Here is a 24,344-nt window from a genome sequence, read left to right as displayed (position 1 = left end):
GCAGAAGCTGCGGCCGCTGCTGTATATCAATATGAGGTAATAAAAGGGAAAGGGAGAATTTCAACATTTTTATTTTATTTGTTGCCAAGGTGGCATGTAGCTTCTTGAAGGTGAGACTGTGATGTAGCTAAGAAGTAATATAAAACTTATTAACAACCAATTCTGCCCCACTATGGATTAAAATAACATGGGGGGTGGGAAGAAATAAACTGAATCCAGCAAGCATTCCCAAAACATCAAAACCAAGGGCAAAATAAATCTCAGATGAATATATCACATTCAGCCCTCCATGAACATGAGGGCCTTCTTCAGGGGGATTTTGGTCCAATAAAATCTGTTTAATAGTAACCCAGCATACCAAATATGCAGAGACTAAGCACAGTGAGGGGGACCATACTAGCCTGTGTTTCAGTCCTACTTTACCTCCTGGCCTGGCAATAAGAGCCTGTATGCCAAGAACAAAGTCTGACTTCCCATAACTGTATCTGCTACTATGTACAGTACATCAAACACAACTAGCATACAGACAGATAGAGTCCTGTTACATGTTGCCTCTGAGGATCTCAAATCATTAATAAAGTCAATACAACTGTTACCTACAGCACAGCTATGGCAACATCACTGTAAGATTTCCAATAATACAGAAAGGACATTTAGAAGGGGGAATTTTTTTTTTGTTGACTGCTCAATGCAAAAGTGGGAAGACTGATGTGATAAAAATTAAATCTTACTGCTTTGGTCAGTTCCTGATCAAGTTCCAGGAGCCTATCCGAAGACCCTTCAAGCTGAAGTAACTCATGTTTCAGGTTCTTTAATTCAAGCTGCTTCTTATGTTGAATATCTGACTTCAGGTCGATGGTTCTTTCAAGTCCAGTTTTTCTATCCCTGATTTCATCAAGCTGATTCTGCTTCATTGCTTCTTTCTCCTCAAATTCTCTCTGAAAAACATGAAAGGTAATTACACAAAGGCTATGGATTCTAAGCATATCTTGACCGGAAACTCCAGAGGATCCCAAGTACAATATTCCCTCTGCTACACTCTGAAAATGGGACAAAACACATACACAAATGTAAGGCTTCTCTCTTTAAATATTTTGTGCCTGGATTATACCAACAGAAGATGAGGTGTGCCTGTAGGCGGCAAGTGGTCCTGTAAGACTCCTATCCTCCTCATTGTAAAACATCATGGAGCCTACAAAAGGTCTCCTGAGCCTCTAGGCAGTGTGGGAGACAATTCCACCATGTTTTAAGGAATCATCCCACCCTGTCCCCTACACACAATTTTTGTTTCAATTGGAAACTAAGGGGCATGAGGGGATTTTTCAATAGAAAAAAACTTTTTCCAACAAATTGTTTCTGAGGTGGTTGGGAAATGAGTGTGTCCCTCAGATATCTAGAGATGGGTATAGTCTTCGGTATGCACCCCCTCACACAGCAGTAAGTGTAGTAGTAGAATGGAGTGTACCATTTCAACCATAGATGACCACACTTTTGCATTTTCTCCATATCAAACGTACACATCCTACTAACATAGTGGCAAGAGGGATAAGTTAGAATCTCATCGTGATGTGGAGTTTAAAAGACTGAGGAGGAGGAAAAAGGGAGACCCAGCAGTTAAAGACACATCTACAACTTCAAGTAGTAAACTCCATTCTTTAGAATTATTCAGTCAAAATAGGGATTTTTCATCTCTGTAAAACATGCTGACCATATGCACATCAGCAGTAGCACTAAAGCAGTTGCTACTCATCATTACCTCTCTCGAACACAAGGCAGCCACTACTTAGTACAACTCTCTGATCACTTTCATCTCCTTCACTCCCAATTTATTATCAAACAGGAAGTCCACTCAAAGGCAGATCCATCGGTCCAGATAGGCAGGGTATAAATAAATAAATAAATAAATAAATAAATAAATAAATAAATAAATAAATAAATAAATAAATAAATAAATAAATAAATAAATATAATAATAATAATAATAATAATAATAATAATAATAATAATAATAATAATAATAATAATAATAATAATAATAATAATAATAATAATAATAATACCTTGCCTTGGAGTCCATACTACCAATGGATTCTAGAATTTACTCGGAAGTCTCACTGCTTCAGTACTTTGTGAAGCAGGTACATATGCTTATAGTGTAGCATCTCTGCAAATCCAGAATGTAGTCCTTTTTTCTGTTGCATTCACCAAGTCATATCACAACATTCTTACCATCAACTGATTCGCTGCTTCCATGTCTTTATCCTGTCTTTCTTTCACAAGCCTGTGGAAACTATTAATTTGCCTCTCATTAAAAGGTGCTTTTCCAAATCCCTCCAGTTCCAACTGAGCTGCCAAAGACTGTATTAATGAATCCCTCGTTCTAATATGCTGCTGATGACGGTCTGCTTGCAACTGAAGACGGCCTTTTCAAATACATAAATAAGATTGAAACATTTAAACACAATCATTTTAAGGAGAAAAAGTTTATAATTCTATTATTAGATGCAAGACGCTAACTTCAACCTAGTGCTCAACAGTAAATCAACAATTTACCACAAGTAAACAGACACTACATTTCTGACGTTTTGACTTGACGGCACGTAACAACAAACACTGAACTATTTCTCTCTCCATTTTGGTACTTCCTTCCTTTCATTCAGATTTTGCATGTATATACAGTATTCAGAAATATATCTGACTGAGATTAAGTATACAGCCACAGAGAAGCTTCTTAATCTCCAAACAACTTTTAAAAACTCTTGTTCTGCAGATAGAAGATAAAGGCTGGAATCCTCTTACTGTAATTTACATCGCATACGGCTTATGATGTCATTGGCTGCAGTGATTTTTTGAAAATTAAACACTCACAACCTTGTTCTCTTTCCCTTTCCCAGGGCTCCTTTGCGATGTCATTCATCATCAGGAGCCCATGGAAGCTCTGAGACAGGAAGTGTATCATTATCAAAATTTGCCAAAACAGGTAATAATATCAGAGGGGAAGCAATTTTTGGAAAAACAGGATAAAGACTTCCTCTTTTCCTGACAATGAAAGGGATTACACTGTTGCCTCATGAACATCGAGAGAGAAGTGCTTAATGCTTAATTTCCAATCCAACGAACAAAGAGGTCAGTGCTCTCAGTGTCGTCTACCTTATGGCAACAGGATTTCATCCAATTGTTTTTAAATTTAAAAAAAACCTACTGTGTCTGGGTGGGTTTTGTTGTAACCTTATTTTGACAGAGCTCAAAACAGAGCATACATCAGCTTTATTGTGTGTTTTACCTTGATACTTTGCTTTAGAAAAAATATTTCGTATAATAACAAATGATGGTATAACAGAATCAATATGTTTAGGCCAAGAAACGAGACAAGGCTGCCCCTTATCTCCAACTTTATATTGATAATAGAAGTGCTGGCACAAGTGATCAGAAATGAGTTTAATTAAAGGTGTAAACAATAGAGAGGAGAATAAAATAAATCTTTTTGAAGATGACACACTATTAATAATTAAAAACCCAAAAGAAACAATGCATATTATTAGAACACATTTGAATCATGTTTAAGATATAATACAGTGGTGCCTCACATTATGATGTTAATTCGTTCCAGCGAAATCGCTGTAGAATGAAAACGTCATAATGCGGAAAGAAAAAAACCCATCGAAACGCATTAAAACCCGTTTAAATGCGTTCCAAAGGGCTGTAAACTCGCCGTCCAGCGAAGATCCTCCATAGGGTGGCCATTTTCGCTGCCAGTGCAGCGAGGAATCCGTCCCAGAAAACAGCGGGGGGCCATTTTGTTTATATGGCGGCCATTTTGAAACCAACGATCAGCTGTTGGAAAACTGCCGTTTTGCGAAGAATCGGTTCCCGAAGCAGGGAACCAATCATCGCAAAGCGAAATTCCCCCACAGGAAACATTGTTTTGCGATCGCAAAAAGTTCATCGTAATGCGGTTTCGTCGTTAAACGGGGCAATCATAAAGTGAGGCACCACTGTAGGTTTGAAAATAAATTGGGAAAAATCGGAATATATTTTATTAAATCATTCAGAAGTACTATAAATGAGAAAGAAATGAAAAAAGAGTTTAAGGGAAGAGTTGAGAGTTTTGAAACTAAAATGAAGATCATCCCTAAACTTAATTTTATATTTTGGATGCTCCCAATAAAGATTGGAGAAATATATTTGAAAGATTGGTAGAACCTGATAAATAGTTATTGTAATGGAGATAAAAGAAATGGAATTAATAAGAAACTATGGTATATTCCACAAAAAGAAGGAGGGCTTGGATTACCAAATGTTAAAACATATTACATTGCAAACCAGCCTAGACGTATTTTGGATATTATTGTATATAATAGAAACTTAATTTGGAGGGAACTGGAAATGTCAGAACATTTTAATAGATTGGAGAATATCCTCTTTGAATAAAAAAGAGCAGAAGAAATAAAGAGAAAAACTAATCCTTTTTTTGAAGAATATGTTAGAATGCTGGAAATAAATATAGATAAATGGTTGTAGATTTTCGGGATGTTTGGCCATGTTCTGGAGCTTTTTCCTCCTAATGTTTTGCAAGTTTGCGTGGCCAGCATCTTCAGAAAACTCCTGTCGTTTTGCCAGAGACTGGCGAAACGTTAGGAAGAAAAACCTCCAGAACGTGGCCAAAACAGCCCGAAAAACCTATGACAGCCATCAGATCCCAGCCATGAAAACCTTCGAGAATACAATATAGATATAAATATATACTGAGTATATTGATCTCACCATTAAAACAAGTAGTGGAGGCTCAGAATTTCCCTAAAATCCTTAAAACTAAATTTAAAGAAGTATTAGTAGAGAATGGATTAAATACAATAAGGGCTTGGATGAAAAAGATGAAAGATAAAAATACTATAAAGGAAATTTTGGGAGAGGAAGAGGGGATATCTTGGATAAATATACTCAGGGCTTGAAAAACACAGTTGTCCACTTATCTGTGACAAGTGAAAAATGCTGCTCGACAAGTCACAGCTGCCTGCCTCCTTCCCCTCCACCTGTCTCTCTCTCTCTCTCTCTCTAATCCTGCAGTCCTCCCCTCCCAGAAACGTCCTTGGAAAGTTTTGGTTAAAAGGAAGTAACCGTACTTGTATCTCATTACAAAGACGTTTTGCAACACAAGGGCAAAGAATACGTAATTCAGAAAGTCCTGGATGAATGGTATGAACTCAAAATATGTGCAAAAGGTCTGTCTTCAGTGGATTTACTGGGAAAGGCAATGAATCACCATGGGGGGGTAGGTTTCCTGTTCTTCTGAAGCTCCTTAAAATTGCCTCAGTTTTACCAGTTTCTACAGTTAGCTGTGAAAGGGGTTTCAGTCAGATGAATCTGATCAAAAATAAATTCAGATCATGTTTAGAGACTGAAAGCTTAGATGACCTTACGATGGTGAATCTAAATGGACCTCCACTACCACAGTTTAACCCTACTAAAGCCATCAATAAATGGTACTTCAATGCTAAAATTACCAGGCATGTTCAAGGACACAAGTGCAACACCTCTGACAGCAGCGCATTTTCTACTAAAAAGACATAGGTGAATACCGTGTACATAATACAATTTATTTTGGGGTTGTATGCATTGTTATGTAGAAATAGAAGTGAATGAGAGCCTAGTTTAAATTTGCTAACATAAATTGCAAGGCTACAGTTTGGTCATGTTGACTGGTGAAATTTCTGACTAACTGGTGAGACATTCTGAAATTTTTCTAGCCCTGCATATACTCCAAACGTGAAATAAAAGTAAGAAGGGGTATAACAAAATATAATGATTTTAAAGAGTTATGGAATCCATGTTTGAATTATGTTCTTGTAAAAGAGAAAGGTCAATTGCCAGCAGAAGAATCAATGTATTTTTGGAGTGGAATGGGTGAAAAGAGATTAAAAGGAAATATTTTTTTAATCTGGTCCTGAGGGTGATGGTGGCACAGGGGGAAATTTTTTGAATTAGTGCACGGTATGTATACACACTTTATGTTAGTATTGATCTTATTGTTTTCCTTTAATTAATTAAAAATATTTGGTTAGCTAGACACCATTCATAAGTCTTAAGGCATATACAGTGGTGCCTCGCATAACGAGCGCACCGTTTAACGACAAATCCGCATAGCGATCTATTTTTTGTGATCGCTAATGCGATTGCATTGCGATGTTTTAAATGGGAAAACATCGCATTGCGATGATCGGTAAGCGTTTCGCTTACCGATTTTCGCATTGCGATGTTTTTAGAACAGCTGATTGGCGGTTCCGAAATGGCTGCCAGGTGCCCAAAATGGCCGCCGCAAGCATTTTTGGGCAGTTTCCTCGCTTACCGAGGCGGCGAAAATGGCGGCGCTATGGAGGATCTTCGCTGAACTGTGAGTTTTCGCTCCATAGGAACGCATTAAACAAAGTTTAATGCGTTCCTATGGGGGTTTTAGTTCCGTTTAGCGAACGGATTAACGTCGCTATGCGGGGCACCACTGTACTGTTTCTTGCTTAGAATTAAACATTTGAAAAATGTGGTCATTAAGCGTAATGACAATTTTCCTTCAAAAATTCTCAGTAGTTATCCTGAGAAACGAAACTGAAATACATACTGAATGTTGCTAAGTGTGAATGCTTTCTCTTAAAATGGAAAACATCTTATCAGTGGAAAAACCTATTTCTGAGTAAAAATGAAGCCACATAAAATTGTGAAGTCAGATAAAAATGGGATTCTGGGCCAGATTTAGTTAGCACACTGCTAGTTGAGAATCCTTGCTCTATTACATAATCAGGTAAATCAATAACCTTCTTCACTCAGCTGTGTACTATTATGATGAGGGATCGAAATAATCATCCACATTCATATAGTGTGGGAACAGATTTTAATAAGCAATCTAGGTACAGAACGATAAGTCACATACATTTGCTCCAAATGTGTGTTAGATGTTTACCAACAAGTCCACAATACCTTGCTCGATCAACAGTTCTGATTTTTCTCTGTTGTATCTTTGGCATTCTTTGCTTGCTCTCTCCATCTCTCTCTGACGGTCTGTCAAACTCCTCTCCTTTTCTTTCACCGTTTTCTGATGGTTTTGATACATTTCTTTAAGCTGCTCATCAGTTCCTTGAAAAACCTAACATTGTGGTATGAAAATACAGTATACAGTTAAAAATGTTTTTTATCATGTTACAGTGTGGGGCCTTCTAAGGGGCTAACAGACATGATACAGGAAATCTGTGATTAGAATCTTTACCAAAAACAAGAAAGAGAAAAGGGGGGAAAAACGCACCCTAGTCAGCAGTCTCACATGGCTGGTTTAATGACTGGGAAGTAATGCGCTTGGAAAAAGTTTTAATCTTTTCCTAAACACCCTCTCACTAGGGGAAAATATTATTAGCTCACTAAGAAAAAAATAAACCCAACAATAACTCATCTCCTCAACAGCTCAGGAATTAGCAGCACCTTAGGTCCAACGTAGAAATAGCAGTTCTCCTAAATGTCCTCTGTCCTCTTCCAGAGCACTTCCTAATCTTCAAAGTAGTTTAGAGTTAACACCCCCAAACACTCTCTCTCTCTCTCTCTCTCTCTCTCTCTCTCTCTCTCTCTCGAGATCCCAATCCAGCCCCTATGTATCATTTGGGCTGTAAGGACTTTCAAATCAAATGAACTGAGGGGAAAATTCCAACTTGCTGAAACACCACTTACACACAAACCTCCATTTTCCCCACATGAAAAATGAAAATATCAATAGGATTAATGTAAACTACCATTCTGGCAGCATTTTCAGCACCATCAAAAAGGACCTCTTTCTTTTGGAACCTTCGAGGTGAATACAACAAAGATTCTAATCCCCCTTTCTCCACTCCAATTAGCTAGAATCATCCTCCAAGTTCAGAGATTTTCATTAAAAAGCAACCACTCTGTAGACATAATCTGTCACATGTTAAAGTCACATGAGTCAGTGTGCAACAGATAATGTCTAGAGATTTCATAACTTGAGGCAATTTGCCTCCAAAAACTTTTTTTTTTTGCACTTTAGCAGTGCAACAGGATTTCAGCCATTATCTCCAACAGGATGACCCCCAGATTGTGTAACTGCAGGTTGGGAGACTGCTTGAGAATGGTGGAGAGACACTCCACCACAATAAACAGGATTCTGGCCATTAGCTTTTCCAAATGTGGCTCTGAGATTAATAAACCTAGAAGCTGCTTGGGGGGAAACACTGTTGTTTTAATGTGGACAAACAAAGAACTGTTGGATAGTTCAGTGGCTTAAGCACCCGGCTGCAGAGCCAGAGGTTGGGAGTTTGATTCCCCACTGAGCCTCCTTAACAGGGGCTGGACTCAATAATCCATAGGGTCTCTTCCAGCTCTGCAGTTCTAAGATGATAATGATGATTTTACTGTACAATGCATAGTCTGTTTCAAAAAAAAAAATGAGATAAGCTACAATATGTTAACAAGCAAACCTTCTCCATCTTTTGCTGCAAATCTTGATTATCCTTTTCCATCTGTTTTTTCCGACTTTCCAGGGCTTTAATTTCATTGTCAAGTCTCATGACCTGTACAAGATTTTGCTCTATTTCTGAAAGACGATTCTGAGAAGGAAAAAATGCCAGAAATATGAGGTATCTGGGCTATAAACAACTCTATAAATAAGATTATTGTTCTAGCCTTCAGTACTTGCTGACTAGGGCTGAGAGAGAAGGGATGGAGATCTGGGTCACTCTTCTAGAGGTCCATTGTGGGGTAAAGTAAAACAGACCACAACCATTAAATGCATCCACACCAATATACTCAGAATAACCTATTGAATCGGTGAGGATTCCTATGGGAACCTCGCAAGACGAATGATTTATTTTTGTCTTGCGAGGCATTGGTCTTGGGGGGAAAATCGTCTTGCGAAGCACAGCCAAAGAAGAAGCCATCTTGTGAGGCACCACAGCGATCGCAAAAACCATTCTTCTTGCGGGTTTTTCATCCCGTGAGGCATTTGTCTTGCGAGGCACCACTGTATTTGTAGCAAATGTAGCTAAGCTCAGATTGCTGTCTGGTGGCCAGCTTCTTATATTTGTTAGGCTTCTGTATTCCAGATCACTTACCTGCCTCTAATACACCACAGGGCATTTAAATGGGAAATAGGGAATTCCACAGCAGTATAAGTTGTGTCTCTCTGACAGCTTATTCTGCATATCCCTCATTCAATTATACTGATGTGAGGGTTAACAGGAACATACATTTTTATTCACCAAGCTGATAACAATCTTATGAACGATAAGGAGTTCAACTCTCTGTATAAACTTCAACAGTTGTCACAATCTTATCTGGTCCTGCATAATCCCTAAATCTGACACAATTTTAGGTACAATAACACTAGTTATTGTAACTAAGGGAAAGTGCATACACTTTCTCATCAACCACACCTATATTTAGTCATATACATCTCTCTCACTCCAGTCACATTCAATCTCTTTCATGACTTCATTCAAAACAGTCTAATATCCAAACTCACAATCCCTACCTTCCAAGAATCATAACCAGTTGGGTCAAAAAGTCAGTGTGAGGGTATATACTACAGATGTCCCTCACAATAACCTGTAGCAATTACCAAGATTCCCATCCTTCTTGAATCTGCTGTTCTCATCTTGGGCAAAAAAAATTAGTATAGTCAGAGATCCCAGTTATAAAGAAAGCTGGCTGGATAGCTCAGCGAATTAACTATCTGGCTGCAGAGCCAGAGGTTGAGAATGCTGTGCTTCCTGGGAGAAGAACAAGCCTGCCTGGCCTTGGGCAAGCTGCACAGTCCCAAGATGCCCCCAGAAGAAGGGAATGGTAAACTGCTTCTGAGTACTTTCTACCTTGAAAATCCTGAAAAGGGTTGCCATAAGTCACAATTGACTTGATTGCACACAATTATTATTTATTAGCGATAAAGAAGATTGATATTATTCAAGGTCATACCGTGCTTTTTATAAACAGAAAGGATCAGCAAAGGGAGAATTTGTCTCTATCATACTAGCTTCATAAATACTTGTACGAACAAAAGATAGATGAAGATTTTCATCACCCCAGGCCAGGAGATTTCACTTGTAACAATTAACTCCTCACAGGAACATCCAACCCTATGGCAAAATCTAGGCAACCAGTGAAGATGAATTACCTTTAGAGGTTCAAGCTGATTCTCAATAGATCTGACATTCTCCTTGGAGGCAGCCAACTGAGCTTCCTTGTTAGTAAGCTGAGTTTTAATCTCATGGGCCTTTTCTTTATTTTGTTTCAGATACTTCAGTTCCACTTGACACTCTTTGACCCGCTGGCTCTGCTTCAGACGCACCTGACGAAGGGTTTCCAAAGCCTTAATGTACCTTTGTGGAAAAAGCAAGTGTGCATTTCAATAACAGTAGCACTAATACTATCACCACATAAAATTTGTTAAACAAGTTGTTGTTTTTAAATTAGGATTTAAAGAGAATCAAATGCTTTAATTCTACTAAAGAAACTATGAATAAAAGTTAACCTCGTTGCTGAAAATATCTCATCAAACTTTTGCTTCAGAGCTTTCCCTTCACTTAAGGGCCAGTTGGATTCTTCTTGATGGCAAAAAATGACATTGTTAATCACGGATTTGGAAACACCAAGGGCACTAATCATCTCTCGATCAATTTCTGCACACTTGGAGCTCAGACTGACCTTCTCCCCATGCCTGTAGGGAACAAGGAGATCTGTATGTTGTTATTGTTTCGACTTACATACAACCCCATAATGCTAGAGCACTCTCTGGGCAGTTTACAACTTAAATATGCAAACAATGTGCTCCCAAGTGAGCTGGGTACTCATTTTATCGAACTCAGAAGGATGGAAGGCTGAATCAACCTTGAACCAGCTACCTGAACCCATGAGGATCAATCTCAGGTTGGGCGCAGAAGCTTGACTGCAGCACTGCATTTGACAACGTAATAAAATTCCAGGATGATAATAGAAAGTACTACACAAGGTCAAATCACAGGCTCACCTATTTGTTTTCTATACTGAAGAGCACTTTGGTCAGGATCGTACTGGCAATTTACAACTGCATAAGGGAATTTTTGTCTCAACAGCAAATTGCTGCTCATTAATGAGAAAGTGGTTGTGTTCCTAGATGTGCTCTTGATTTGCAATCCGGTATGTGCCCAAGAATGCAACCAACACCAGCAATTCCTGTAGTACATAACACTCCCCCTTCTTGTGTCCAAAGCTCACTTTTATGACATCCGTGATCAGCACAGTAAATTGATGCCTTTACATCATCAAGCACCAGAGCATGAAAGTGGAAGAGAAAGGAAAGTAGGAAGCAAGGTTTGAGGTTGAATCCCCAACATGTAACCTAGCAAGAGAAAGTGTGAAAGAAAAGTGAGAAGGCAACAGTGGTCAGAGGAAAACCTCCATCAAGTAACCAAGAGAGAAGAGACATGAGGGAGAAGTGAGAAGACAGTGGAGGTTTCATTCGTAAAGCATGCAAATAATCCAGCAACCAAATCGCTATTTTAACACACTGAAATCCTTTTAGTGTAGCTACATCTGCAGAACAATGATGACATCAAGTGGAGATTATCTGTAACTAAAGAAGTCTTATGTCACCCTGTGCCTCCTTTTCCATGCAATGAAAGGAATTATTTGCAAGTTAGAAAAGCAGGACAGAAGGGGGAATCTTTCACTATCAAAAACCTCCCCCTGTTGGTGATAATGTCTTGGGTACACACTATCTCAAAAACTGTGTCTCCATTTATGAACCTGCCTAGGTGTTAAAATTATCAGGAGAGGCCTTCCTCTTGATCCCACCACCTTCATAGGTGCATTTAGTGGGGACATGGGAGAGGATCTTCTCTGTTGCTGCTCCCATGGGAGGCCAGGCAGGGCCAATTTTTGCTGTTCATCTGCAAGCCAAGACTTGTCTCTTCACCAGTCTTTCCCTTAGTAACTGTCTCATCATCATAGGCATCCTTCAGTCTCGAGAGACTATGGTATCATGCTCTGCATGGAGGACTTGGAACAGTGTCTAGTGTGGCTGAGAAGGCCAATTCGAGAGTGACAATCCCTTCCACACTTAGGACAAGTACAATCTGTACCCTGTCTAGCTCTCTGATTTTGCTGCTTTCGTGACTTCCTCTTTGCCTCAACCTGCTGGGCGAGGGTCTCTTCAAATTGGGAGAGGCCATGATGCACCGCATGCCTCCAGGCTGAACGCTCAGATGTCAGGGCTTCCCATCTGTTGAGATCCATTTCCAAGGCCTTCAAATCCCGCTTGCAGATATCCTTGTATCGCAGCTGTGGTCTCCCTCTGGGGCGATTTCCCTGCAGTAGTTCTCCACACAGGAGATCCTTTGGAATCCGACCATCAGCCATTCTCACAACATGCCCGAGCCAGCGTAGACGTCGCTGTTTCAGTAGTGTATACATGCTAGAAATTCCAGCTCGATCTAGGACTACTCTATTTGGAACTTTGTCCTGCCAGGTGATACCAAAAATACGTCGGAGGCAGCGCATATGGAACGTGTTCAGCCTTCTCTCCTGCCGTGCATGAAGGGTCCAGGATTCACTGCAGTACAGGAGTGTGCTCAGGACACAGGCTCTATAGACCTGGATCTTGGTGTATGCTGCCAGCTTCTTATTGAGCCATACTCTTTTTGTGAGTCTTGAGAACATGGTAGCTGCTTTGCCAATGTGTCTATCCAGCTCGATGTCTAGGGAAAGAGTGTCAGAGATGGTTGAGCCAAGGTACACAAATTCATGGACAACCTCCAATTCTTGCATGGAGATGGTAATAGAGGGAGGTGAGTCCACGCCCTGGCCCATGACTTGTGTTTTCTTCAGGCTGATAGTTAGTTCAAAGTCTTGGCAGGCCTTGCTAAAACAATTCATGAGTTGTTGGAGGTCTTCGGCAGAGTGGGCAACAATGGCTGCATCATCGGCGAAGAGGAAGTTCCACATGCATTTCAGCTGAACTGGTCTTTGCTCTCAGTCTAGAGAGATTAAAGAGCTTTCCATCTGATCTAGTCCGGAGATAGACACCTTCTGTTGCAGTTCCAAAAGCATGCTTCAGCATGATAGCAAAGAAGATCCCAAACAGGGTTGGCGCGAGGACACAGCCCTGTTTCACTCCACTTCAGATGTCAAAGGGATCTGATGTTGAGCCATCCAAAACTACAGTGCCCTTCATTCCCTCATGAAAGGACCTGATGATGCTAAGGAGTCGAGGAGGACATCCAATCTTAGGAAGTATTTTAAAAAGGCCATCCCTGTTAACCAAGTCAAATGCTTTTGTAAGGTCTATGAAGGCCACTAAGAGTGGCTGTTGTTGTTTCCTGCATTTCTCCTGCAGCTGTCTGAGGGAGAATACCATGTCAGTGGTGGATCTATTTGCTCGGAATCCACACTGTGATTCTGGATAGACTCTGTCTGCAAGCACCTGGAGCCTCTTCAGCACAACGCGGGCAAGCAGCTTTCGTACAACGCTAAGAAGAGAGATGCCACGATAGTTATTGCAGTCGCCCCTGTCTCCTTTGTTCTTATACAATGTGACGATGTTTGCATCCTTCATGTCTTGTGGTACTCTACCTTCGCTCCAGCAAAGATGAAAGATTTCATACAGTTCGGTGGTGATGGTCTCTTTGCAGCACTTCAGCAGGGATGTTATCCTTTCCAGGTGCCTTGCCAGAGGCAAGGGAATTCAAGGCCTCTTTTATTTCTGCTAAGGTTGGTTCACTGTCCAACTCTTCCAGGACAGGGAGACACTCAATGTTATTCAATGCTTCTTCAGTTACTGCATTCTCTCTGGAATAGAGCTCAGAGTAGTGTTGCACCCAGCGGTCCATCTGCTTTGCTTGGTCCTGGATGAACATGCCTGTAGCAGACTTCAGGGGAGCAGTTTTCTTCTGTACTGGACCTAAAGCCTGCTTGATCCCATCATACATTCCCTTGGTGTTACCTGTGTCTGCTGCTAACTGTATCTGAGAGCAGAGCTGAAGCCAATAATCACTGGAAAATCTCCTGGCAGTCTGTTGGACTTGGCTACGAGCAGCTCGAAGAGCTTGCAAGTTGTACTCACTAGGGCAGGCTTTGTATGCTGCTAGAGCTCTCCTCTTATCCTTGATGGCTGGAATCAACTCCTCCGAGTGAGCTTCAAACCAGTCGGCCGTCATTTTGGTCTTCATGCCAAATGTGGACAAGGCAGTGTTATAAACAGCATTCTTGAAATGTTCCCAACATTCAGGTGCATTTGCCTCAGCTGGGCCTGGAAGGGTTTCCTCAAGCGCTTGGGCAAATTTCTCCACTTTTCTTTGATCGCGAGTCTTGCTGATGTCAATACGTGGTCTTCCTTACTTTTTTGTGTGGTACAGTCTCTTTGTTCGCAATTTTACTCTACTACACACCAGGGAGTGATCAGTATCACAGTTAGCACTCTGTGATCGTAGTGCTAGGAAGGCTTGAACGTCTAGTGAGGATCAAATCAAGCTGATGCCAATGCTTGGATCTTGGATGTCTCCAAGAAACTCTGTGTTGAAGCTTTGTACTGAAGAACGTGTTGGTGACGCAGAGACCATAATAGCAGCAAAACTCCAGCAAGCGTTGGCCGTTTTCATTCATCTTTCCAATGCCAAAACGGCCTAGACAAGTGGGCCAAGAGTTGTTGTTAGCACCAACTCTAGCATTAAAGTCTCAGCTGCTCAGCTGCATTCTGAAACAAGAGTGCTGCAGGTATTCATATATTCTAAGGGGGATGTGTGCTTCCCAATGCCAATATCTGAAAATCAACAAATGACTATACTGTAATGTTTTTCTGTGCATTAAAACTTTATGGTCTCAGCAGGTGTAACAGTTTTTGAGTCCACAGCAGCCTATTATGATCCCCCAAACTGCAGACAAATAGAAGCAGGGTTTTTATGCTACAGACCTTTACATTCAATGCTTTTTAAAAGCTCATTTCTTGGCAGAAACAGGCAAAGTTTTCAAAAATAATTACTTGTTCTAAGATTGTCAAGCCTAGTTTCAGATGAATAGGTTTATAATGAGGAATAAACATAAAATACAATCATTGTGCACACTGTAAAATGAAATCATTATTACCATCAGGAAATATATATATTTCCATTTCTTATACAGATTCATTTGCAAGAAAACAGGTTCAAATAGCTTGGGGACATGAAAAGATTGTCAACATTGACAGAAAACATTTCCTTTTCAAAAAGCAAGAAAATTCCATGATGAAAGAAAAAGGTAGTTCAAGACCAGTGTTAAGGCTTGTTCATGTTGGATGATGTTCCACAATGACAGGAAACTGGAACCTATTGGTACCATCTTCCTTCTTGAATTTAGCCCTGAAAGACTAAGGCAAACTGAAATACACTGCACAACATCATTTGTGATTGCATGCAACCCTATACATAACATGGTGCAGCCACTATAATTGAGAAATAATTTGAGTGCTCAAAATTTTGTTTTAATATCATCTGATCATAAGCAGGAAGTTATCAGAAAAGCCTGAGAAGGTATATACATAGCAACATGTGCGACAATGTTCCTGTCTGTTAGCACACTCACTTTGTTCTGGTAATGACTCCTTCAAGAGTTTTAAATTCTGTCTTCTTTCCCTTCTGAGTGCATACCATGGATCGTTGGACAGCTACGAGTTCTCCATTGACATCACAAAACTGAAGTCGAATTTGAGCTCTGACATCTGTTTCATTGGCAACCTTTGACAAGAAAAAAAATAAACACAGTAAAATAAAATCAGTTACGGTAATCCTGATATAATCACTACCATCACTTCTTCCATAGTGCACCCATGTAATTTCAACGGAGAGAACACATATGATTTCAGGCTAAGTATGTCAGTCTGCTTCCATTTTTGTATCAATGAGGGCAGTCCCTGTGCTGGACAAGAACTGACACACAGTGATGCACCTTTATCACTGTTTTGCTTAAACTAAATACAGTGGTGCCTCACACAACGATATTAATTGGTTCCAAAAAAATCAAAGTTGTGTGAAACATAGTTCTGTGAAACACCATTTCTCATAGGAATGCATTGAAAACTGGTTAATCCGTTCCAATTGGAACGGATTGCCATCGCTGAGTGAAAATCCCCATAGGAAACATCGTTGTGTGAAACAATGTTTCCTTATTTGAAATGTATTGAAGCCGACTCAATACATTCCAAAGGCTTTGCGAAGTCCTTTTTCGCTCCTGTAAAAGTGTCTTACAATGTTTGGAAGCTGTTTTAAATGATTGCAATGGTTAGTCCACCTCCTGAAACCTATGCAAACTGATTTTGGTGTTGTTCTGACACTTCGTTAATTTATGATGATTTTTTGTTTTTTCCATTGGAAACCATTAGGGAGACCATCCAATGGTTTCCAATGGAAAAAACAAAAAATCATCATAAATTAACGAAGTGTCAGAACAACACCAAAATCAGTTTGCATAGGTTTCAGGAGGTGGACTAACCATTGCAACCATTTAAAACAGCTTCCAAACATTGTAAGACACTTTTACAGGAGCGAAAAGGGAGATCGTTGTGTGAAAATCCCCCATAGGAAACATCGCTGTGTGAGGCAGCAAATTTGACAGAAAAAGGCATCGTTGTGTGAATTCATCGTTGTGTGAGGCACTCGTTGTGCGAGGCACCACTGTATCTGAAATAGATGTAGATGATTACAGCAGTGATCTCTCCTTGACAATGACCAGAGAATACCACTTTAGTTAAAAGTTTTTGTCTCTCTGGTCTAGCAAGACTGGAACAATTCAAATCCAAGATCTCCATAGGGAGGGAAAATGACACACAAATACTGTATTTAAAAATCCATACACATGTTATTGTAGATTTTTATCTTCCACCATTCAATATTGGACAGTTTCGACAGCATCTCAGAATGAAAACAACTATAGCACTGAGACAATCGAACAGTGAACATAATAAAAGCTGTTAAAATCACATCAGACAAGTTGTAAGTATGACAGTGATACTTATGAAACAGCATCCAAAAGGCTAGGGAAAATGAAAAGATTTTTTTGTCTTCTAGTACTGACGTCAGTTCCAGAAAGCTTCACTGGATGAAGTATAATTGAGTACATTAAACGCAATCAGAGGAACAGCGCTTCATTCAGGTTATAATCATTTTTTAATTGCAGAACAAATAGTATTTTACAAAATAAGAGTTCATAATTCTGGTCACAAATGAATCATTTTCTTATTCTGGACTAGCCAACAGGTGCATTTTGCCTGGGTCAGAATCCCATGAGTTCCACCCTCGCTCCAATGTCCTGTCTCTTTTCTCTCTCTCTCCCTCTCTCTCTTTTTCGCCTGCCCTCTCTCTTGTTCTCATTAGCCACTCAGCTTATTCAAGGTGTGCAACTCCCAGAATCTTCCAGGCAGCATGTCTCCCAAGTAATGAACATTTAGTCCATAAAATTACAGCATAATTCAAATCATGCAGGTTTTCAAAACATGCACATTTTTGAATGCATGTCATCAAAATCTTTAAAATGAGGTGCCACATAACTCTGTAGGCACTAAAAAAAAACAAGTAGGTGTCCCAGAACCACAAAATGGTTCTACTGTACACCATGTAGTCAGACTATGCCAAAAATATCCTCCATGTTTAGTGAAAATCCATCCAGATATTTAAGGGAAACTAATCTGAGGGCTGCCAAGGGTCCCCAAAATAATTTTTGAGCATGCTACATAGCCTACTTTTTAAAATCAGAGCACCCCTCTCCATATTTGGTTAAAACTCACCCAGATGTCATGGCATGATATGGTAATAAGCTGTCAAACAGAAATTCACTTTTGTTTCCATATACAGATGTATCAATCATCCCGTTTCTGTACAACTTAAATTCCAATTTGTTATATTAAGGGCAAATTCCCTGACCATGAAGGCATATACAACATACCCCATTTGTCGTTCTTCTTCAATTAAGAAAATATTAATTCACATATTAATACCTACATTATTGTCAATATAGCAACTATATGATGCTTTTCTACCTACTGGTAGTTGCTACTAGTTGTCAAACAACCAAACTCTCTTAATACTGTACTTACTTTTGGGTCATGGACAAATGAGTTTCCTTTAGTGCCAGGGGGAAAGTCTCCAGTGCAAATATACTTGAGGCATTCTATGATTGTCTAATGAAAATGGAAATAAGTGTTAAAAATTAAATAAAAATAGCTACCACTCAGTTGTTTTCATTTGATGAGATAAAAGTATAATGTGTGGCACACTTGCATTTAGTCTTTCTCCCACAGTTTGACATGGACATGCCAGTGGTCTACTCAAGTGGAACAGAGGAGGTGGCCTCATTGAACTTTGCAGATTAGCCTCCCTTACTAGATGTACAGACCCTGCACAGACCTCTGTCTGCACAATTTGCAAGTCTTCTTCTACAAGTATTATGTTTCTGATATGGACTGACTCTATGTCAGCTGTTGTCAAGGGACTGGAAAATTGGGAGGGGGGAAAGGTTGATGGTTTCAGTTGTTTTTTGAAATACAGGTCTATTTGGGCTTGTACCTGGGATAAGCAGGCCAAAGGGGGCAGGGAAGACAGTTTGGGGTGACTCAAGGCCCAACTGGTGAATTCCTTCGAAAGGTCTGGAAAGTGGAATGGTGGCTATAAAAATGGAACAAGAATTGGCTTAATTTAGCTTATTCTCTCTTAGGAAAGCACTGTGCTCAATTGCTGTTTTGTTACCTGATTTGTACTCTACACATACTCTGAAACCATGCTGAAATTATACTTGATTATAAGTATTAGAATAGGATAGTTAGCTTTTTCTTCTGTTCTGAAATTGCCGTTGCCTCAATATCTTCTGAATGCTTATTTGCTCCACACCTCTTTTTGACTGATTCTGGATTTTGAAACTATTTTGGAAATGATTGTTGTAAGTTTTTTGGGCTGTTTGGCCATGTTCTGAATGTTTTTCTTCCTAACGTTTCACCAGTCTCTGTGTCTGGCATCTTTAGAGAACAGGAGTCAGAACATTTTGGGAATGTTTAGAACTTTATTCTTTTGACTTCTTTTTTGGAACACCTTCAATAAAATAAAAAAAAATTAAAAATTTGTAGGAGCTTAGTTATTTTGGGAAAATAGGGTTATTTGGTACTAAAGAAAGGCCTTACCTTGACCACCTACTGGATTACTTATACTGGATTCCCTATACAGAGCATTTTGGTATTGCTACCTGGTAAACACTTTGTGAATTGTTAGTAACTCCCTGGAGTAGTGGGAAGGGGTACAGAGCAGGAAGGTTTTCTCCAGCCATCCACACATTAAACCCTCATAGAATCTAACCACACTAGTGCAGCTGATTGGTTAGTGTGGGCCTCTTTGACCCAGCCACAACCTTGACAGGCGTTAACCACGAAAGACAAAATAGTCATGTAATATGTAATTTATATATGAATTAGGCTTCCTGAAAGCATTCAGAGGCATCATTGTGAATAAGCATCTCAATGTCTTCTACAACCATGTTTTCCAATTTTTAGTATACTACAACTCACAATTTTTCAAATATAACTCCTTCTTGGATGCACACCTTAATGTGGTGGAGGGGTTTGAGTGTGTCAGTGAAGCCGAGAGCAATGCTGTCAGGAGGCTAGACTCCGTTATGAGCCTGGATTCCTAGCAGGGTCACCCAAAGACAAAATGTTCACAACTGAAACCCCAAATTAAGATGCACCCACCCTCTTCAGGAGTAACGATCACATCAGGAGAAGAGAATAGATAGTTCCAATAGTGATGGGGGCAGCAGCAGCTGAAGATGACACTGGCAGAGGAGGCACAGGGCTATCTTTTGTTAGCACTGCACCAAAGCTGGCAATGGTAAACCCCTGCTGTTCTTTTTTTACTATAAAAACCCACTATGATGAGACGGTACAAAATTAAACAAGAGATCATGCTAGAAGATGAGACTCCCAGGTCAGAAATCATTCAATCAGCTACTCAGGAAGAGCAAAGGACAAGTAGAAATAGCACTGCTGCTAATGACAACTAGGTTAAAGCTGAAATGTAGCGGCTGACATACATACAGTAGAAGTGAAAGCAAAGTCCGATGCAGCACAATACGTACAAATGGAATATGAGAAGCATGAATCAAGAAAAACTGGAAACCATAAAATAAGAAACCAAATGTATAAACACTGCTATATTTGGTGTTAGTGAATTAAAGTAGATTGGAACAAGATATTTTCAAACAACTGATGGCACGTAAGCACAATGACAAATAACTCACAGGCATATAGATACACACTACCGATCCAAAACAAGAGTCCAGCAGCTTATTTGGGATGGCTGCACAAAGGACCACACCCACCACTAAGACTTAGGCAAATTGATCTCTGTGCCAAAGCACAAACCATTGAACAATGGCATCCCCACTGGGCAGTCACATTTTGAAAACTGACGGAAACTTGTAATTAATCGTGTATCCATCAGTTCAGAAAGCGAGATAATGCAGCTTATCTAGACATAAGTAAACCCACCAGAGTCTTACCGTCTTTCCAGCACCATTTGGCCCAACCAGGATAGTTAAGGGACTAAAGAAAGCTATGACTTGCTTGTCTTTGTCTTCTACGCCAAAACTCCTCACACCAAGAATACTCATTTTATCGATCCTAGACATTTTGGAAGAGTATTCCTCTTTTTGCAAGCACCAGGTTGTATTCTGAATATCCTGCAAAATATAAGTATAGTAGAAAAACAAAATAACCCAGCCTCCCCTGTTTCTGTCTCATCGAGTACATGGTACAGGTAATTATCACCAGAAATTTTGCACTTCTCAACCTGGTTTTGTGTTTCCAAACATACACATTTGTTAACAATAGTATTAGGAGAGAAATAACAGAGCTGATCAGTCCTATTTTTTATAGGATCATAGAATGACTGAGTTGGGAGGGGCCTATAAGGCCATTGAGTCCAACATCCCCCCCCTTCTAGGCAGAGATCCAAATCAAAGCACAGCTGATGGGTGGCTATCCAATTTTCTCTTGAATGCTTAGAGCAGGGGTTCTTAACCTTTATTACTCAGATGCTTTTGAACTGCAACTCCCAGAAACCCCAGTAGAGTTGGTGGTGAAGGTTTCTGGGAGTTGCAGTCCAAAACTCCTGAGTAACCAAAGGTTAAGAACCAGTGGCTTAGAGCATTGGAGCACTTACCATCTCCCAAAATAATTGGTTCCACTGTCATACTGTTCTAACAGTTAAGAAGTTTTCCCTGATATTCAGCCTAATCTCTGAATGAAGTTATGCCTGGAGCGAGAGAGCTGAGCAGAAGAATCCTCACCCCTGCAGGAATCTTGACTCACTAGATGGTGTGGAACTGCCCTGCCCATGAAGACTTCAATAGAGGGGAAAGTAGTGCACTGATTAAATATTGCCCCTATTGTGTTTGCCAGTGTCATGGGACCCTTGAGAAACGTTAAGACCTGGGACTAATATACAAGAAGTGGGGAAAATAGACACTCCAGCAAAACAGTCAGTGAAGCCCTTCATCCCCTCTGCGTTGGAGAAGGTGGGAACGGAACTGTTGATACCTATTAACATGTTGTTGTTGTTGTTGTTGTTGTTGTTGTTGTTGTTGTTGTTGTTGTTGTTGTTGTTGTTGTTTATTTGATTTATATCCCGCTCATCTGGTCAGATTGACCACTCTGAGCGGCTTCCATAAAAAATATACAATAAAGCATAAAAATTATTACAAGTAAACAACACCACATATAATAAAGCAAATAGATAGAAAGAGAAAGGAAATTAAGTATTGACAGGAGGGAAGGCCTGAACATATAACCATGTTTTTAGCTGGTTCTATAAATGTTGTTGGATGGAACTGAAATAAAAGTTGACGATTTGAAACAAAAACCTGAGTATGGCTTGTCCGTTAAGAGGAGTGGAGAAACTGTGCCCTTACAGCATAGATTCTACATCTTCACAGTACTTCAATCTATTTTTGTCAAGCTGACCAAATTCTTTCACAAAAGTGAAGCTCTGCAACATATACCTCTATGAAATTAAATAATATTCTAATTGTGGTACCTGTTCAGTACAGCAATTATTTGCATGACTACTCAGAAATAGGGTCTTTCAGCTTTCATGGCTTTGCAATGGAACAAAAACACTAATCCAAGCACAGATCCTCATGGATCCACCTGATATTTACAGAAGATTATCCCCAAGCGCGGTGGCGCTGTGGGCTAAACCGCAGAAGCCTGTGATGCAGGGTCAGAAGACCAAGCAGTCGTAAGATCGAATCCACGCAACGGAGTGCGCTCCCGTCGCTTGTCCCAGCTCCCGCCAACCTAGCGGTTCGAAAGCATGCAAATCCAAGTAGATAAATAGGGACCACTTAGGTGGGAAGGTAACAGCATTCCGTGTCTAAGTTGCACTGGCCATGTGACCACGGAAGATTGTCTTCGGACAAACGCTGGCTCTATGGCTTGGAAACGGGGATGAGCACCACCTCCTAGAGTTGAACACGACTGGACAAAAATTGTCAGTGTCAATCCCCAAGCCACTCTGCAATTACAGATCCCACAGATGCCAACAGATTATACCACAAAATTCATAGGTATGTCAGTACATAGCTTTGAAGTGATGTAAAACCACCAGAGCACAGACCCTCACAGATCCACCTGATTTTTACAAACCACTCTCCAGTCCTAGAGGCCATCAATGCCCACAGACTAAAAGCAGGAAATGAGAGGTCCTTTGGTGCATAGCTCTAGAGTGGTGCAAAAAATGGCTCTGACGTATGGATCCACAAGATTTATAAGTAGGATACTCCCCAAACCAGTCTCTACAATCATATGCTCCATCTGGCCTCACAGACTAAAACTCAGAAATCATCTGTGCATGATATACAATCGAACAGGAAACATCGAGATGTCTTCTAGTTTTGAAACCTGTCTTGAGCGATTGCTGTGTGTGGACATAAATAGGGTCTATGATTTGATGGTGATCTGGCAAGGATCCCATGTAAAAATCATATGAAATCATGATGATCTGTTCTTGATTTCATGGATCTTTTACTGAGATGTGAAGATTTTGTTTTTTTGGACAACTACTCCCTGAATGCAGTCAACAACTACCAAAGATATATAAAGAATAAATTAAGGTACCCTTCGAGATACGGTTCAGGCGTTACTTTTGTTGATCATGTTTTTTTTTTCCCGTGCAATGCAGAATTGGATTTCTGTTTTGCCGTTAGAGGCTTGGCTCCAGAGACTGCTCTGCCCACTGGGAGTCAGGGCCACACTCTCCTATGGCAAGTGAAAGTGACCTCCAACGAAACCGACAAAACAAGAAGGAGGCTGGCTGTTTCGGTCCCAAGTTCCACCAGCCATCACGGCAGCTACGAAAAATTATTATGCGAGTGCAGCAGCACACAAGCTCTCCTTTTCCTCTTCTGCTCCATCTGGGGAAGCGGGGTCCCAGGCAGGGATGGCTGCTCTTTCAAACCCAACCCGGCAGAGCCAAGGCTCATTTACTGTACAGTACCAGCAAGCAGGTCGCCTCCGGATTTCCTACCTCAATGGATAAGGCCTCCTCCGCGCCGCCACCACCACGGAAGTCAGCGACCGCAGCTCCGCCTAGCCACCCACCCTCCGGGGACCGGGCGGAGGCCGGGCTGCCTTGCACGCCTTCCGGGGCCGGCACTTCGGCGGGGTGCGCGGAAGGGCTCCCCGCTCTCCCTTCCTTTCTGCCCCAGGAAAGCAGCCCCGAAAGCGTGGTGGTGGTTTTGGGGAGGGGGGGAAGAGAAGGGCAGCAAAGTGGGTGTCAAAAGCTTGGGGTCCAGTGAGAATGACCTGGGGCTTTGCTGGGGGAGAGGAGCAGAAGTGACGGGCAGCAGAGGAGAAAGAGGCGCTGCTGACGCGGTGGTGGTGGTGGGTTCGAATTCTCGCCACTGGAGGGGTGGCTGAGGAGAGCGAGAATTAACCTCTTCCTCCCCCCCCCCCGCCGCCGCCTTTCCAAGGGCGGCAATCCCTACCCGGAGAGGGCTGCGCCTCCTCGGAACTCCCCGCCCAGGCCACGGCACTCCAGGAACTTTTCCCGCCACCAGCGAAAAGCCCACCTTAAGGACGGCGGCGCGTCGGCGTCATGACGTCACGATCTCACACACAGACACAGACACAGCTACGATAGGCACAGAGATAAGAAAAAGAAGAGTGCTGTCCTCTGAAGATGTCCATGGCCACAGAGACTGGCGAAACGTTAGGAAGAGCAACCTTCAGAACACGGCTAAAGAGCCCGAAAAAACCCACAACAACTATGTGTCGACTGTGTTGGTCAAATACCGTCATTGAGTGCATC

General features: G+C 40.9%; 1 protein-coding gene across 2 annotated transcripts in view; it reads right to left on the bottom strand.

The window, feature by feature from the left end:
• The window catches only part of RAD50 (RAD50 double strand break repair protein), a 77,497-nt gene extending 53,360 nt beyond the window's left edge, over positions 1–24,137 (bottom strand). Inside the window, exons 1-10 of one of the 2 annotated variants that reach the window (XM_072990187.2) lie at positions 24,022–24,137; positions 20,536–20,715; positions 18,086–18,169; positions 15,580–15,731; positions 10,520–10,705; positions 10,163–10,367; positions 8,472–8,600; positions 6,970–7,135; positions 2,230–2,423; positions 732–938 (exon numbers count right to left, since the gene is read on the bottom strand). In XM_072990187.2, coding sequence (XP_072846288.2) covers positions 732–938; positions 2,230–2,423; positions 6,970–7,135; positions 8,472–8,600; positions 10,163–10,367; positions 10,520–10,705; positions 15,580–15,731; positions 18,086–18,169; positions 20,536–20,664 — 1,452 coding nt within the window. In that variant the 5' untranslated portion in view covers positions 20,665–20,715; positions 24,022–24,137. Of the gene's footprint in view, positions 1–731; positions 939–2,229; positions 2,424–6,969; positions 7,136–8,471; positions 8,601–10,162; positions 10,368–10,519; positions 10,706–15,579; positions 15,732–18,085; positions 18,170–20,535; positions 20,716–23,561; positions 23,695–24,021 lie in introns of those variants that run through there. The other variant, XM_072990188.2, reaches the window with a different exon arrangement.
• Between the last annotated feature and the right edge of the window lie 207 nt (positions 24,138–24,344).

The sequence above is a fragment of the Pogona vitticeps genome, chromosome 2, assembly GCF_051106095.1.
Source record: "Pogona vitticeps strain Pit_001003342236 chromosome 2, PviZW2.1, whole genome shotgun sequence".
Taxonomy (NCBI): domain Eukaryota; kingdom Metazoa; phylum Chordata; class Lepidosauria; order Squamata; family Agamidae; genus Pogona; species Pogona vitticeps.
This window is presented reverse-complemented; position numbering and strand designations above follow the sequence as displayed.